The sequence below is a fragment of the Phyllobates terribilis genome, unplaced genomic scaffold (assembly GCF_046119375.1).
Source record: "Phyllobates terribilis strain yellow unplaced genomic scaffold, ASM4611937v1 Scaffold_11__3_contigs__length_659146591, whole genome shotgun sequence".
Taxonomy (NCBI): domain Eukaryota; kingdom Metazoa; phylum Chordata; class Amphibia; order Anura; family Dendrobatidae; genus Phyllobates; species Phyllobates terribilis.
In genome coordinates, this window is record NW_027362771.1 from 29,673,453 (window position 1) to 29,687,367 (window position 13,915).

Sequence of the window (13,915 nt, forward strand, 5' to 3'; positions counted from 1 at the left end):
CCGGGGTCAGAATTCCAAGAAGGTAGCAGATCACGACAAAAGAGCTAGGAAAAATGCAAGGCCAAAGGCAAATCCAAGGTCGAGCAGCAAAGATCAGAAGACTAGAAGCACAGAGCACACACTTACCTCTTGAGCTAAGCTACAATTGGCAGCAATCTAAGGCAGAGAACCAGCTAAATGGCCAGGTAATTACTCCCAACAGGAGACATATGGAGAAAGCCCTGGCACACCCTGGCCCTGATTGGATGGCTAAACTGTCACTCAAGACACTGACAGCTCAGCATGTCCCAGAATCCTATTGGACGGCTAATCTGTCCATCACCATACTCTGCCCTAGATTGGACGGCAGAACAGTCATTCACTGCATCCAGACACACTGATAGGCAGAATCGTGACAACTAATGAATCTTTCTTCAGTCATATATGCTAATCCCTTTATTTAATAGGTAAGGTGCCTAACAAATAAATGTTTGCCAACTCGCCAATTCTGGCCAGACCGGCTGACTGTCCACTGTGTATGGGGAATGTTCAGTCTTTCCCTGCAGGCAGAAATCAAGGGAAAGAAGCATTTAGGAATGTTAAAATCCATTCAACATTCTCAATCCTTTGTTCTTTTTGGGAATCATAGTCCCCCCTCAGCTTATCCCCCTGTGCCCATTGAGGACACCTGCACACTCGGCATGTGTATGGGTGGTCTGGAGGAATAGCTGCTGGTGAAATGAGTCTTTTGCTGACAGCTGTGTAAAATGTATAGCCACCTGGCATCTCATAATCGTGTTAAGCAGCGTATACAGCTGACAAAGGATGGACCGGGCATGGAAGATGAAGTATGTATGTTGAAGCAGCCAATGTTCTTTGATACAAATAACGCCATTTCATGTCATCTACTTAGAGCGTCGGACGGTCAGGACAAGTACATTTCTGGTCCCTGGAGGACGGAGCCAACATCAGCTCACTGAGTATCAATACACAGGTATTTGTTCCTTCTTGTAGCATTATAATTGTCATCTGCCTCCGGTATATTGTTCTGATCCACAGGTATTTACACAATACTTTACATTGACTTTTCTTTTTTTTTGCAGGCCACTTGCATGGCATGCTGTCCATCGTCCCACTATGCAGTGATTGGCAGCAGCACTGGACATATATTTTTTGTTGATGCCGTAAAAATAAAAGCTCCTCAAATAATTGCACGAAAAAGACTTTATCATGTCCCAGTGCTACATCTGCAGTGAGTTACTATGACTAAATAACTGGGCCTTCATGTTATTCCAGTGTTACAGGCCTAAGGCAGCCCCAGGCTCTGTCTCACAGCTGTTCATGTAGACCATACAAAGCTTGGATTTTCCCTTAGAGCCCAGGACCTGCCAAGCTCTGCGCTCGGCTTTTCTGGCAGCCGCATAGGGAATGAATGAAGTGGTGGTTGGGCATCTGACCTGCCGCACCACCTTTGACATCAGGGCTAGCGGTGGGGAACCCACTGATCAGCAATGAAAGGATAGCTTGCTTTAACTGGACAACCTCTTTAGGAATGTTGTGTCACCAACAAAAATATAATTGTTTTAACCATTTTGAATAAAAATAAGAGTTCTTTCTTATTTCCTTTTTTATTTTCCTAGATTTGATCAAAAAGGCAATTTTCTTATGACCGGCGCTGCCGATGGACACGTATTCATTCTGGATGCGAGGCCATCAAGTTCATTCCAGTTTCTAGGATACATAGGTAATGGCCTAAAATAACATTTACTGTAAAATTTGGGTCATAATGCCTAGTAGTGTATACACACAAATTGTAAAATGAATTATTCTTACCAGAATTAAGTCTGGAATATGCAGATTGTTAAATCAGGAGACAGTTCAATAGCGGACAGTTCAGTTATGCAGCGGTCCTGAGCATTATTTCACTCAGTGTTACTCCTATTCCATTGGATCACTGAGTGTGTAAAAATATAAAAATGGCTGAACCAACTTCATATACTGAGGGTTCTGGCTGTTGGTGATCGGAAGTAATAATTCTTGATCGTTCTTAGATTTTCTATGGATGAAAATATTTCTCCTTTTGTTTTCTTTCAGTGGTTGGTGGAGATATTCTGTCATTGTCATTACTAAGCTCAGTAGATTCAGAGCAGATTAAAGCCCTGGCACTAGTCTGCCCCACGGCAGAGAAGGAAGAGGATGGGGGCGGCACTCAGCTGGAATACTTTTCTCTGAATCTTAAAATCTTACAAAGTAAGAACTCATTGAAACTACCATAACTTTTATACTTTTCACTCAGGTTATAATTTGGACCTTCACATTATTGTATAAATGGTTCAGGGTTTGTGTAAAGCAGTGGCCTGATGGGTAACATCTCCCCTTGTGGAGAGTGACATGCCAGTGTAAGGAGACTTATAGGCCTTGAGATGCTCCTTTGGAAAAGTAAGTATACAAATTGCCTCACAGTCTGTCCACTAGAGTAACCATACCCTCTCCTATGGGGTATATGGTTCCTCTAGGAAACTATGCAACATATGACATCCAGTATAGCACGATATTGACCACAATACCCTGTGATGCCATATTTGTTTGCTTACATATAGACTAAGTAACAGGCATGATGTATTACAAGTTAACCTTGATTGACATCATTGCTTTCTTTCTGTGAAGCTCCTAACCATCCAGATACCAATAGTTCAGAAAGACTGTCGAAGGGCTTATCATTACCTGACAGCGTCATTTTTTATTTTCTGCAGTAATCAGAGATATCTGAGCAGATCTTAGAAAGTCCATGTAGAAACCCCTGGGGGCTGCACTCCTGTCTGTATATTCCATGTACATGAGAAGAGGAGTGTCAAGTAGCAGTGTAGGAACAGAGATAAAGATAAGCACGAATGTTGGATGCTGAGGATGGTTATGGGGCCATGTTGTGGCTCTACTGATATGGGTTTGGCACTGTGCAGATAACACTTCTAGTTGGCTACTGTAAGGCTGGCATTGTCATGAAGTCACTTTGGAGCTGGCATTAAACTAACAGGCAGCATTGTATGGCTAGTATTCCTTGGGGGACACACTTTTGGGAGCTATTGACGACTGACACAATGCTTCTTTGTATTAGGCCCCAATGAATACATTGATCAGCGGGGGATGTTTAAGGACTCCATGATCCAAAAGCACCAGTACAAGGTGGAGCAGCCTTTATTTTCAGCTGTTCTGGGAAGCAATGGCAAATCAGTCTATGGTCACTCCAGTGACTCGCCATTCATTTACAAGTTTGTGCTGCCTAAGGTATGTTTAATCTTTTAATAATTTTCTATTGAAAACGGGACATTATAATACTTTGTAATAAAACATAACCTGTTTATTTCTCATTAGGAAACATCTGGTGAAACGGTTAAAATTCTACCTGCAGAAAAAAAAGTTAGTGGAAGTCAGCTGGGACCTGGCCATCTCCGCTCATCTCCTCATCAGAAGTGGCTGTCACTATCAGCAGGAGATGGTACTTTGTATCTGAAGGATTCTTTGAATTTGGTAAGTTTTGGTACAGTACAATCTGTGCACTCCTACTGTCTTACAATAATAAAGATAATAGGAACGTACATTTCTGATTATGAATTCCGGTAAATGATCCAACATTGTTATCAATGAAGGCTAAGCAGTACAGGCGATTAAACTAGGTTAAAAGAACACAGTGATATCATGTTGGTCACATTATTTAGCCATAATACCAAATCGAAAACTTATACATGCTGCAAACCTGGCGGTGGATATAACTGAAATGTCTGCCGACTGCTAAATGACTACTACTACATCAGAAAAAGTCATTTTGGCTTGCTCTCATGATGAGAAAAATAATGCATGTATATATTTCCATGGAAAAGTTATTCAGCATTGTTTCATAAACTAAAAAGAGCTTTATTTGAAAAAAAAATGTCTCCATCCTCTGTAAACTCTCTGTCCAATCTCTGTTGGTAGGTTAGATCAAAGAATCAGATCAAACAAAGGAGGGACAGGACTTTGTTTCTGCTAGTTGTGCACAGCAGAGCCATAGATCACATATACCAGCTTCTGGGTCTAATAACATACAAAAGGACATTCATACACAGATGGGAGTGTAACTAAGCAGGATTAAACAGGGGACAGTATCCTTAAATATTCATGTTGCACAGCTAAATCTCTCCTCATCCACTATGCTGATACCTCAATCTCCTCCCTGGCTCTCACTGTGCTGCTGGCACCTCAATCCTCCCTGGCTCTCACTGTGCTGCTGATACCTCAATCTCCTCCCTGGCTCTCACTGTGCTGCTGATACCTCAATCTCCTCCCTGGCTCTCACTGTGCTGCTGATACCTCAATCTCCTCCCTGGCTCTCACTGTGCTGCTGGCACCTCAATCTCCTCCCTGGCTCTCACTGTGCTGCTGATACCTCAATCTCCTCCCTGGCTCTCACTGTGCTGCTGATACCTCAATCTCCTCCCTGGCTCTCACTGTGCTGCTGATACCTCAATCTCCTCGCTCTCACTGTGCTGCTGATACCTCAATCTCCTCCCTGGCTCTCACTGTGCTGCTGGCACCTCAATCTCCTCCCTGGCTCTCACTGTGCTGCTGCCATCTCAATCTCCTCCCTGGCTCTCACTGTACTGCTGGCACCTCTATCTCCTCTCTAGGTCTCACTGTGCTGCTGGCACCTCAATCGCTTTTCTGGCTTTCACCATGATGCTGCCTCCTCTATCTCCTCTCTTTCCTCACTGTGCTTCTGTTACCTTGATCTCCTCTCCAGCTGTCACTTCACTGCTGTCATCTTAGTCTCTTCTCGGGCTCTCATTGCATTGCTACCATCTCGATCTCATCTGTCTGTAACTGTACTTTTGCCATCTTGATTTCCTCTCTATAGAGATAGGAGAATTGATTTGCAGGACTCTGGTCCATTGGCCAGGCTAGCAATCTGTAGCCGCTGGATGTTGCAGCATGTAAATTCTTGGCAGATTGCTCAGGCTAAGTAGCTTCCTTCTGAAAAACAATGGACTACTTACAACTGTGCAGGAGCTTAAGGTCTCTGTAAGAATGTAACACTGGTATGGGCTCCAAAATCAGTTCGAACATAATCAGAAGCACCAGAGCTACACGTCTATGCATTCATTTCATATTTTGCTGAAATGACAGGTAGACTGTACCATTTAAGTCTTAAGGACAGATTATAGGGACTGTAGGATACTGGACGGTAATAACAGAGATGCCACTTTACCCGAATAATTGTATTTTACAAGGTTTCAGATATTCAAGTGTACAATGACGGGTCTACAAAGAGGGGTATACGTCCAGTCACCGTTCTTTAGATGCAATCAAATCAAAAGGAACATAAAGATACCTAAACATAATATTTCCTGATTGCATTTCTTTATTGTGACTTTCATTTTTCCACAATATTTATTCTGTTTTTCAGGAAACCTTTGCTCAGGTGTGTGGTCATTCATACCTCACAGGAGGCATTGGCTCAATGGCATTTTCTCTAGATGGACATACACTCATTACTACAGGGGTGGGCGATGGTACTGTTGTTTGTCTCACATGGAGGTGAGTCTAAAACAGCAAATGACTCCTTTTGAATTCTGTTAGTTGATGTTTTGACGTTAAAGGGGTTGTCGACCACCCCCAGGTAGGATGGGTCATCAATACCAGATCCACTGTTGTGCGACACCCGGCACCCCACCAATCAGCTGTCCCAATGTCAGCTGGATATTATCATTTGTGGAGCAGAACAGCACAACTGTTAACTGTTTAGTGGCCTTGGCGGTGTACTGTAGACAGTCGAATAGTGGCGGATGTGCATTACCCAGCTGCGCGCACTATGCAGTTGACAGTGCTCTGCTGTGTAGCTCTGCAATGGATTGCATCCAGGCACTGCTGCCACTCGGAACAGCATATTGGTGGGAGTTTTGAGTGTCGCACCCCACCAATCTGATATTGATGACCTAACAACCCCTTCAAACTATTTGTAGAAATGTATACACCCTTTTACAATTACACCTTGTAACTACAGAGTGTGTTACAATACAATGTCATTGTTTTGCATACTGTTCTGCTGTGTTTGCAGAAATCCTGGAAACAATGCTGTGAATGAAGCCATTGACTACGGTCGGACTCTGAGCATTTCGCTTCAAGATATTTCGTTTATGGAAGATGAAGCTTTACGGAAAATGCCACTGTGGAGTCCTGATTCAGATATTTCACGTGTGCAAGACAAAGAGGTACATTTGTTAACCAGCTAAATAGGTTTCCCTGAAAAAATGAAGAACCCCAAGTCCTTTAGGATCGAGCAATTAATTGCTCTTACTTGGCCAAGCATCTGCTTTCCCTACGGTAACACACACAGGCTTCTGCATAAGATCAAGTAGAACTTAAGTTGGTCACATACATTAGACCGCTATTGGTCAGCAGCTATTTCTTTCAAGTCCACCATAAACACTATGTTAGCTTATACTGCACATGTATTAATGATCAAACATGTTGAAATTAAATATGCTTGGTCCTGATATGTCCGATCTGCTATTTGGGTACAGTTGGAGAATATGTGACTAATCGGCCAATGGTGACTGTCAGGGCAGCGAAGCAGCTGGATGCCAGCTAGAGAGCAATACGTACTTATTCAAGGAGAACTGGGTTGTGCACAAGTCCCCTTTAGATGTAATTTCCATTACAGTGAGAACTTATGGTGTACGATTGAGCATCATTTAGTTTACTTACAGAATCAACATTTGTAGGAGTCTTTACTTGTTCTGATTTAGAGATACTGCACTTATAATTCAGAGCTGCATTTACAATTCTGCCTGCTACTATTAGAAACATTATTGGGGGACAGTCTCCTAACAGCTGGAAAGATCTCCTGTAATGAAGAGGACCATTATACCCAATGTGTATACAGCATGTGAAGAATAGAATACATTTATCTGAAAGTAAATCAGTAGATCAAGCTCTGTGCAGTGTCCGGCCGCAGCCACTATTCAGGTGACTAAGCTGTGCTGTGCAGCTCTGCAACAAATCTCCTCCAGCCGGCATCGGGAAGAGCTTATTGGCGGAGGTGCCGGGTGTCGCACCACCACTGATCAGATATTGATGACGTATCTTTATGATAGGCCATCAGTGTAAAAGTCACAGGCAACCCCTGTAATGAACCATTATGTAACCATTGTAAATTCTTTGCATTTGACTTTCTCAGGCAATCCCAAATGCCTATTATAATTTAGCAGTTATGGTGTAAACTTCTATGTTTAATCTCAATGTGTTTTGAGCACAGTGATTAATAATGATCTTTAAAGGGATTTAGTGATGATCGATCATGCTTGTTGCTCGAGATTTACGAGCATGCTCGGGGTGAGTACCTATTATCTTCAGCGTGCTCGGGGGTTACGTTTTCGTTGCTCCCGTGAACATGATTTGCGACTGTTTGATAGATTTAATACATGTGAGGAATGCCTGTTTTTCCAGCATTCCTCACATGTATTAAAGCTGTCAAACAGTCGCAAATCATGTTCACGGAGCAACAAAAACTTAATCCCCGAGCCCGCTGAAGATAATAGGTGCTCGTCCAAGCATGCTCGTAAATCTCTAGCAACGAGCATGATCGATCATCACTAAAGGGATTGTCTGTGAGTACAAAAAAAAACAATAAAATGCAAGCAGAAAATGTAACAACAATAATAAGACAGTACGCACCAGCTGAATTCTCTGCCATTTTGCTTCATTGGCCCTATTACTTTATCTCTGCATTCCATCAGTGATGAGATGTCATAACGGCTGGTGACCATTGTAACCGAGAGTGCAATCAGTGATGATACCAGTAAGGGCAGAGACAAACTGCCGTATAACTCGTGTGATGATCGCATCGCACTGAACAGACTAGCTGGCAACTCTTCTGACCTGAGCATGACAGCATGATGGATTTCTATGCAGCTGTCAATCTCAGGTCAGAAGAGGTGCCGGCCAGTATGAGGTTTATGATGTGATCCTTGGATGAGAAAAACGGCCGTCTGTCTCTGCACCAAGACCTCGTCATCACTGTAGCAATGTAAGTAAGGACCAACAGTGAGCTACCAGAGCATCAGCACTGATGTCACAGGGCATTTAAAGGGTATCTGTCACCAGGATTTTGTCACCTTAAGAGCGCATAATGTAGAAACAGAGACCCTGATTCCAATGATGTGTCACTTACTGGGCTGCTTGTTGTAGTTTCAATATTATCACTGTTTCTTGAGCTGATTACAGAAATAGATTATCACTAGAGGGCTAGTCACCCTGCTGCCATGCAGTCTTCCAGATTTATGGGGGCTGTGTAGCCCCGCCCCTACCCCAGATTGACAGCTTTTTGCCTATACACAGTGTACACAGAAAGCTGCCAATCAGTGGTGTGGGCGGGGTTAAACAGAGCATTCAGAGACCTGCTGGATCTGCAGCAGAGAAAACTGATTTTATAGCAGCTGCATCAAGTAGCCCAGTTTGTGACATTGCTGGAGTCAGGGCCTCTACCCCTAAATCATTATGCTCTCAGCTTTACTACGATGGTGACTCCATTACTACATGTTATACTGTTGGAAGAACCGTTTTTCAGTTCACTTTCTGACACAGATTGTTAATTGTGTAATGATTCTCCTCTTTAGCCTGAGTTGACATGTTGTGATCGCAGGTCATCTTTTGCCTGGATCTTCATAAACTGGAGAAAATACAAAGCTTTTGCAACAATTTTCTGGAAAAGAGCACTGTGGCTGGAGCCTGTGAACCCATCCTTCGCAATATATAATATTTATTATTTTAATGATAGTATAGTATTGATAGATTCTGACATGGATGTCTATGGATTTAATACTGTGATCTTTATTTAGGAAAGCCATCTAAGTGAAGTGACTGAGCAGGATAACAGTTACACTAGCCCCCCATTAGTGCAACCTCCAGATCCCACTTGGCTGGATCACAAATTCGCTGAAGTAAGTGTAAAATTAGCCATTTTCTAGAGATATTATATTTTCTTAGCAATTTTCTGATGGCTTTTGGTACATGAATGATCAGAACACACACAGCCAAAAACGTACATCTGTGAAAGCATCTGATATGTGAAATTTCTTTGTTGGGTGCAGTCGTTCGAAAAATCTGTAAAGTGGTATGTTATTGTTCTTATGTGCCCCCCAAAGTGAGAGGGCCTGAGGCTTTTACCATTTTACCTTGAAGATATTGTAACTGATGAGCATTATAACTTAGAGGACCACTATATGATCACTTGGGTAATGTATTGTCTAACTATGGAGATAATTCAGGAAAACCTGTTATTAATGAACTATCTTTTCTGTCATGAAAAAAGTCTATTGAAGAGGAAGTGAAGAAATATGCAGACCAGAAGAAAAGTCTCAAGAATGGCATAAAAGAACTAAGACAGAAAGTAAGGATATTTAATATTCATCTAGGTTTCAGAGATTTTTTGTACGTTTTGGTGTTATTAACACATACAGTATAACAGCTCATGTTTTGTGCTTACATTGAGTTATTCTTAAGAGCTTCTGAGATGTGCAACCCCAATGAAATGACCCAATTTTGGAAACTTCACACCTAAAATAATTCATCAAGGGGTAAACTGAGAATTTAGATGCGGATTGGACTGATAACTCAGTGAAAGTAGACTAGTGGCTCAGTAGGACCGTACTGGGGTCACGTACTGTAATTATACAAAGGGGTTCAAGTGGATCTGTCAGCTTAATATGCTGCTCTATAGAAGGGAAACATATAACTGCTACTGGTCCACACTCTCCTTACCAAAAACAACAAAAATATGTAGTGGCTTTTGGCTACTAAGAGTGCTTGGATATATTAGTGGAGTGTATTCATAACGAGACGCTCCCTCCTCCTTTGCCCTTTATAGCAGTGATGGATAGGCTGCTATGTAAGCATGTATACATAGAAATGTGTGAGTGATGATAGATTAGGGTGGAGAGCGGCAGGAAGTGCTCTCCTCACTACACTGGATGAATATACCATGTATCCTGTGTATTCTTTCATTTTGTGGGCAAATCAGTAGTAGTGATAGGGTTAAAGACTTTTTTATTTTGTGCAAGTAGAAATAGCTTTCTATTGATTCAACTATAGATTGATTTATGAATTTCTAGTCATGATTGCTGACTATTGGATATAGGAAAAGCCATTGACAATGAGCATCTATAAGAAAGCTATGAGATGACTGTGCAGTTACATTTGTGCTATTAGTCTCATAGCATATTGGTTTTACGAGCCAAGGTGTTTATTGACCATGGCTTCCAATGTCTACTTATCACACTGTATGTTTTCAGATACAGGCAATGATGAGAGAGAATGAGTCTTTACCCGACATTGAAAAGTTGGACCAGCAAGAATTTAACTTGGACACGGAGGAGCAGGAACGACTTCGGGTTGAAAGTGATCAGGAGGTGGAACGAGTAAGCAGTCTCAGTCTGCTTGTAATCATGGTAGAAGTAGATCATCTGCTATGGGGCAGGTTTCTATCTTGAGCGGTTATTCCTCAAGTCTACATTTGAGGTGTCAGAAACACCAGTATGTACATTTTATCTATTGTCACCCTATCAAAAAGTGTTGAGGTATTCAACTTAAGGCCCCCATATGCACTACTCTGAAGCAATGTGTATGGAGGCCTTATTCTCCTCCCAACAGATGATGTTAGGGGAGATACGGATCAGATTTTGGACTACCGATCTTTTTGTTTTCGGCAAACTAAGCTGGTGCCATTAATCTGGCAGCTTATATCTTGTAGAGAACATGGGAAGCTTGGCCAAGTGAACGCTCTGATGTATAGAAGAGTCGGAGGAGATAGCTGCTGAACCATCGTTCAGCTGACAGCTACCTAGTGTGTATGAGGGGCTCTACTGCATTTTATGTTGCCCCCTGGTGATTAGTCTACCTCAGCAGCAGAGCTGGTTCCTTGCTCATCTCCAGGCTGGGCAATTATCAGTGGGTTCTGCTCTGCGTGTCTGAGGAGACAAACAAGCACAGTTGCACCAAGAAGCAGCACCTGCACAGTAGTTACCATCTTGTCATTAAAGTGTTTTAGCACCAGCAGGTGGGAGGGAGACAGGATAGAACAGCTTCGGCAAAGCTGCTCATCCACAAGTCTCCCACCGAAGCCTCAGAATTAAGGGTGCTGGTGGGGAAGAGATGTTTGAATATGAAAAGTAAATTATCGAGAAGCCAAGGAAATAGGAGGTGACGTGTGGGGAAGAGCAAAGACCAAACAAATTATTGTCCATTTTGGACAATACATCCATATAATTTCCTGCAGATGGTGGTCATGGAGAATTTGGTCCCCAGTTTCCCTATAGGGCCCTATAGTTACTTATCATGCCCCTGGCTACTGATATCCAATCGTCAAGTAACAAGATTTTTGTTTTTAAAAGGTCCGAAGAGAAATCGAGCAGGAAAATTTGTCCAAACAATATTTACGTGAAATCATTAAGAAGGAGTGCTGGGATTCTATGTCAATTAAAGGACGTTCTGTCGTGGTGAGTATAGCTCATCGTCGTTATGTATCGGTTAAAACATTAGCATATAGTGACAAAGTCATTATGGTTGATTATATAGCAACATATTGCAAAAGTGGTGCACACTCTGCTGATGCCATACATTCAGTAGGCATCCTCTTAGTCCCTAAAGAATTCAAAGTTGTTTTCTGTTTTCCTCTCCTGGACAGGTCGTAAGAATATACTTAAAAGTTTAATGCTCCCGAAATTCATATATCTATTCTCTATGTTCCCTATTCAAACACCTGATTCTTACCTCAAAAGTAAATTCACTTTTTTTTTCCTATATATGGAAAACCGCAAAACCCCGCATAAATGCACGCACATTGATGCTGCACAAATCGAATGGGGGTATGGGAGCTCCGGATATTAGGTCTTATTACTTTGCGGCAGTCCTCTCAAGATCAGTTGATATAATCCGGAATAACCGTAATAAGCCTTGGATTGAGATAGAAAATACTCTGTCCTCGCACCCACTTAGAGCTTTACTATTAACTTATCTTAAGGAATGCCCTTATCATACCCAATCTAACCCTCTAACCTGCACGATGCTCAAAATTTGGTCAAAGTCCCACAAATTACTAGTTCCACCCTCAACTCCGTTACTAAAACTATCGGATGTTCTGTTGAGAGCGGATCAATTTTCTCATATAAGCATTAAACGCTCTTCCCTGATTGATAATATTACAATTGATCACATTTTAACTGATGGTGCCCTCCTCACCCTCCCTGATCTGCAAAAGCTACTGGGTTTGTCAAATCTCAATTTTCTCCAGTATAACTCTCTTAAGAATATACTTCAAAAATCTCATTATACCTTAGATATAACACGCAAATTAACCCCATTTCAGACACTATGTGCCAGAAACGCCAAACCTACCAAATCCCTCTCCACGATATACCAATCTCTCCTGTCAAGTGACTTATGCCTGAAAAGAGCATACATTACTAAATGGGAGAAAGATCTAGGATACCAGCTTACACCCGAACAAATCCTCTACATCTACAAACACTCTCACGGACCAACACTCTCACGGACCAACATGCTGTGTAAAAATGCAAGAAAACTTCTACAAAGTAGTATCCAGATGGTATATCGCACCTCTACAATCAAAGATCTGGAAACATACTTCTCAGACCAACTGTTGGAGGTGTGGGGTAATTGATGGGAGCTTCTTTCATTTATGGTGGCAATGTTCAGTTCTGCGCCCTTTTTGGGAAGCGACTGAGAGCACTATTCATGAAATCACAGGACGTCCGACTACCCTATCCCCTGAGACGGCTCTCTTGAACTTGCTCATATGACCAGATAACAAAAAATTGTCAACTATAGCCTTAAATATATTAGCCGCAGCGAAAATACTCATCCCCACCTTCTGGAGATCACCCCTTGTTCCTTCAAAACTCCAACTAATAGGAAAAATAGACCAACTATATCGAGTAGCTGAGCTAGCAGTCAATCACTTTCAAAAGTCCTTTGCTGAGTATTGGTACCCCTGGATATCTCTCAGAGACAATTATATATCGATGCAGACATAAGACAAACCAAGGTTAACAAATAACACCGTAGTAAAAGGACCACCTGCTCCCCCCATTTCCCCCCCACTCCCTCCCCCCTCCTCTTCGACCTTTCTATCTTTTTATCTTTTTCTCTCCTATCACTTTTACTTAGGTCCTTACTAAGTTTATTTTATATGTTTACTAAATTGTGATTTAAATGTATCAATTAATATACTATATGAGTATATCATATTTTCCATTTGAACTTTCTTAGATTGAAATGTTTATGGTCACACATTTTTATTCCGACTATCTATCTGTAACTATCTGTGTTTCCAAGAAACTTAATAAAAAGATATGTTGAATGAATGAATGAATGAAAAGTTGTTTTCTGTTGCTCCTCTTCTTTTTTTTAGGCCATGGCCCCACTATCAGTATTTGGTCAGTATTTTTTCTCAGGAGTGGGAGCCAAAACCAGGTGAGGAACAATCAGAGAAAAGGTATAATAGAAACAAGTCACCAATTCTGCATTTATCACCCACTCCTGGTTTTTGCTCCCACTCCTGAGAAAAAATACTGACCAAATACTGATAGTGGGGCCGTGGCCTTAGGATAAGGTCCATCCTTGGTGTGGCTGAGACATGGGTGAAACCAACAGTGTCTGTTTTTCATTTATTGATACTTAGGATCTCTTCACATCTGTTGTTTTTTTGTCCTGTCCAGATCATAACAGAAAGACTATGACTATAATAGCGTCTGTCTGCTTACCGTTTTTTAGAACAGAAAGTGTTTAGAACTTTTTGTAATGCTCAAAAAAAAATACAAAACGGAAACCAGACAGACTCCATTATAGTCAATGTGTCCTTTTTGCTTCCGTTTGGATCAGTTTT

The 13,915-nt window shown here is 41.7% G+C and overlaps 1 protein-coding gene across 2 annotated transcripts in view; it reads left to right on the plus strand.

Moving 5' to 3' along the window:
- CFAP43 (cilia and flagella associated protein 43) overlaps positions 1-13,915 on the plus strand; it is an 87,330-nt gene that overhangs the window by 17,203 nt on the left and 56,212 nt on the right. For both annotated transcript variants that reach the window (XM_073651158.1, XM_073651159.1), the window contains exons 10-21: positions 893-973; positions 1,083-1,231; positions 1,620-1,723; positions 2,074-2,229; positions 3,095-3,264; positions 3,352-3,507; positions 5,420-5,550; positions 6,071-6,224; positions 8,853-8,954; positions 9,326-9,403; positions 10,305-10,430; positions 11,403-11,507. In XM_073651158.1, coding sequence (XP_073507259.1) covers positions 893-973; positions 1,083-1,231; positions 1,620-1,723; positions 2,074-2,229; positions 3,095-3,264; positions 3,352-3,507; positions 5,420-5,550; positions 6,071-6,224; positions 8,853-8,954; positions 9,326-9,403; positions 10,305-10,430; positions 11,403-11,507 — 1,512 coding nt within the window. The remainder of the gene's footprint in view (positions 1-892; positions 974-1,082; positions 1,232-1,619; positions 1,724-2,073; positions 2,230-3,094; positions 3,265-3,351; positions 3,508-5,419; positions 5,551-6,070; positions 6,225-8,852; positions 8,955-9,325; positions 9,404-10,304; positions 10,431-11,402; positions 11,508-13,915) is intronic.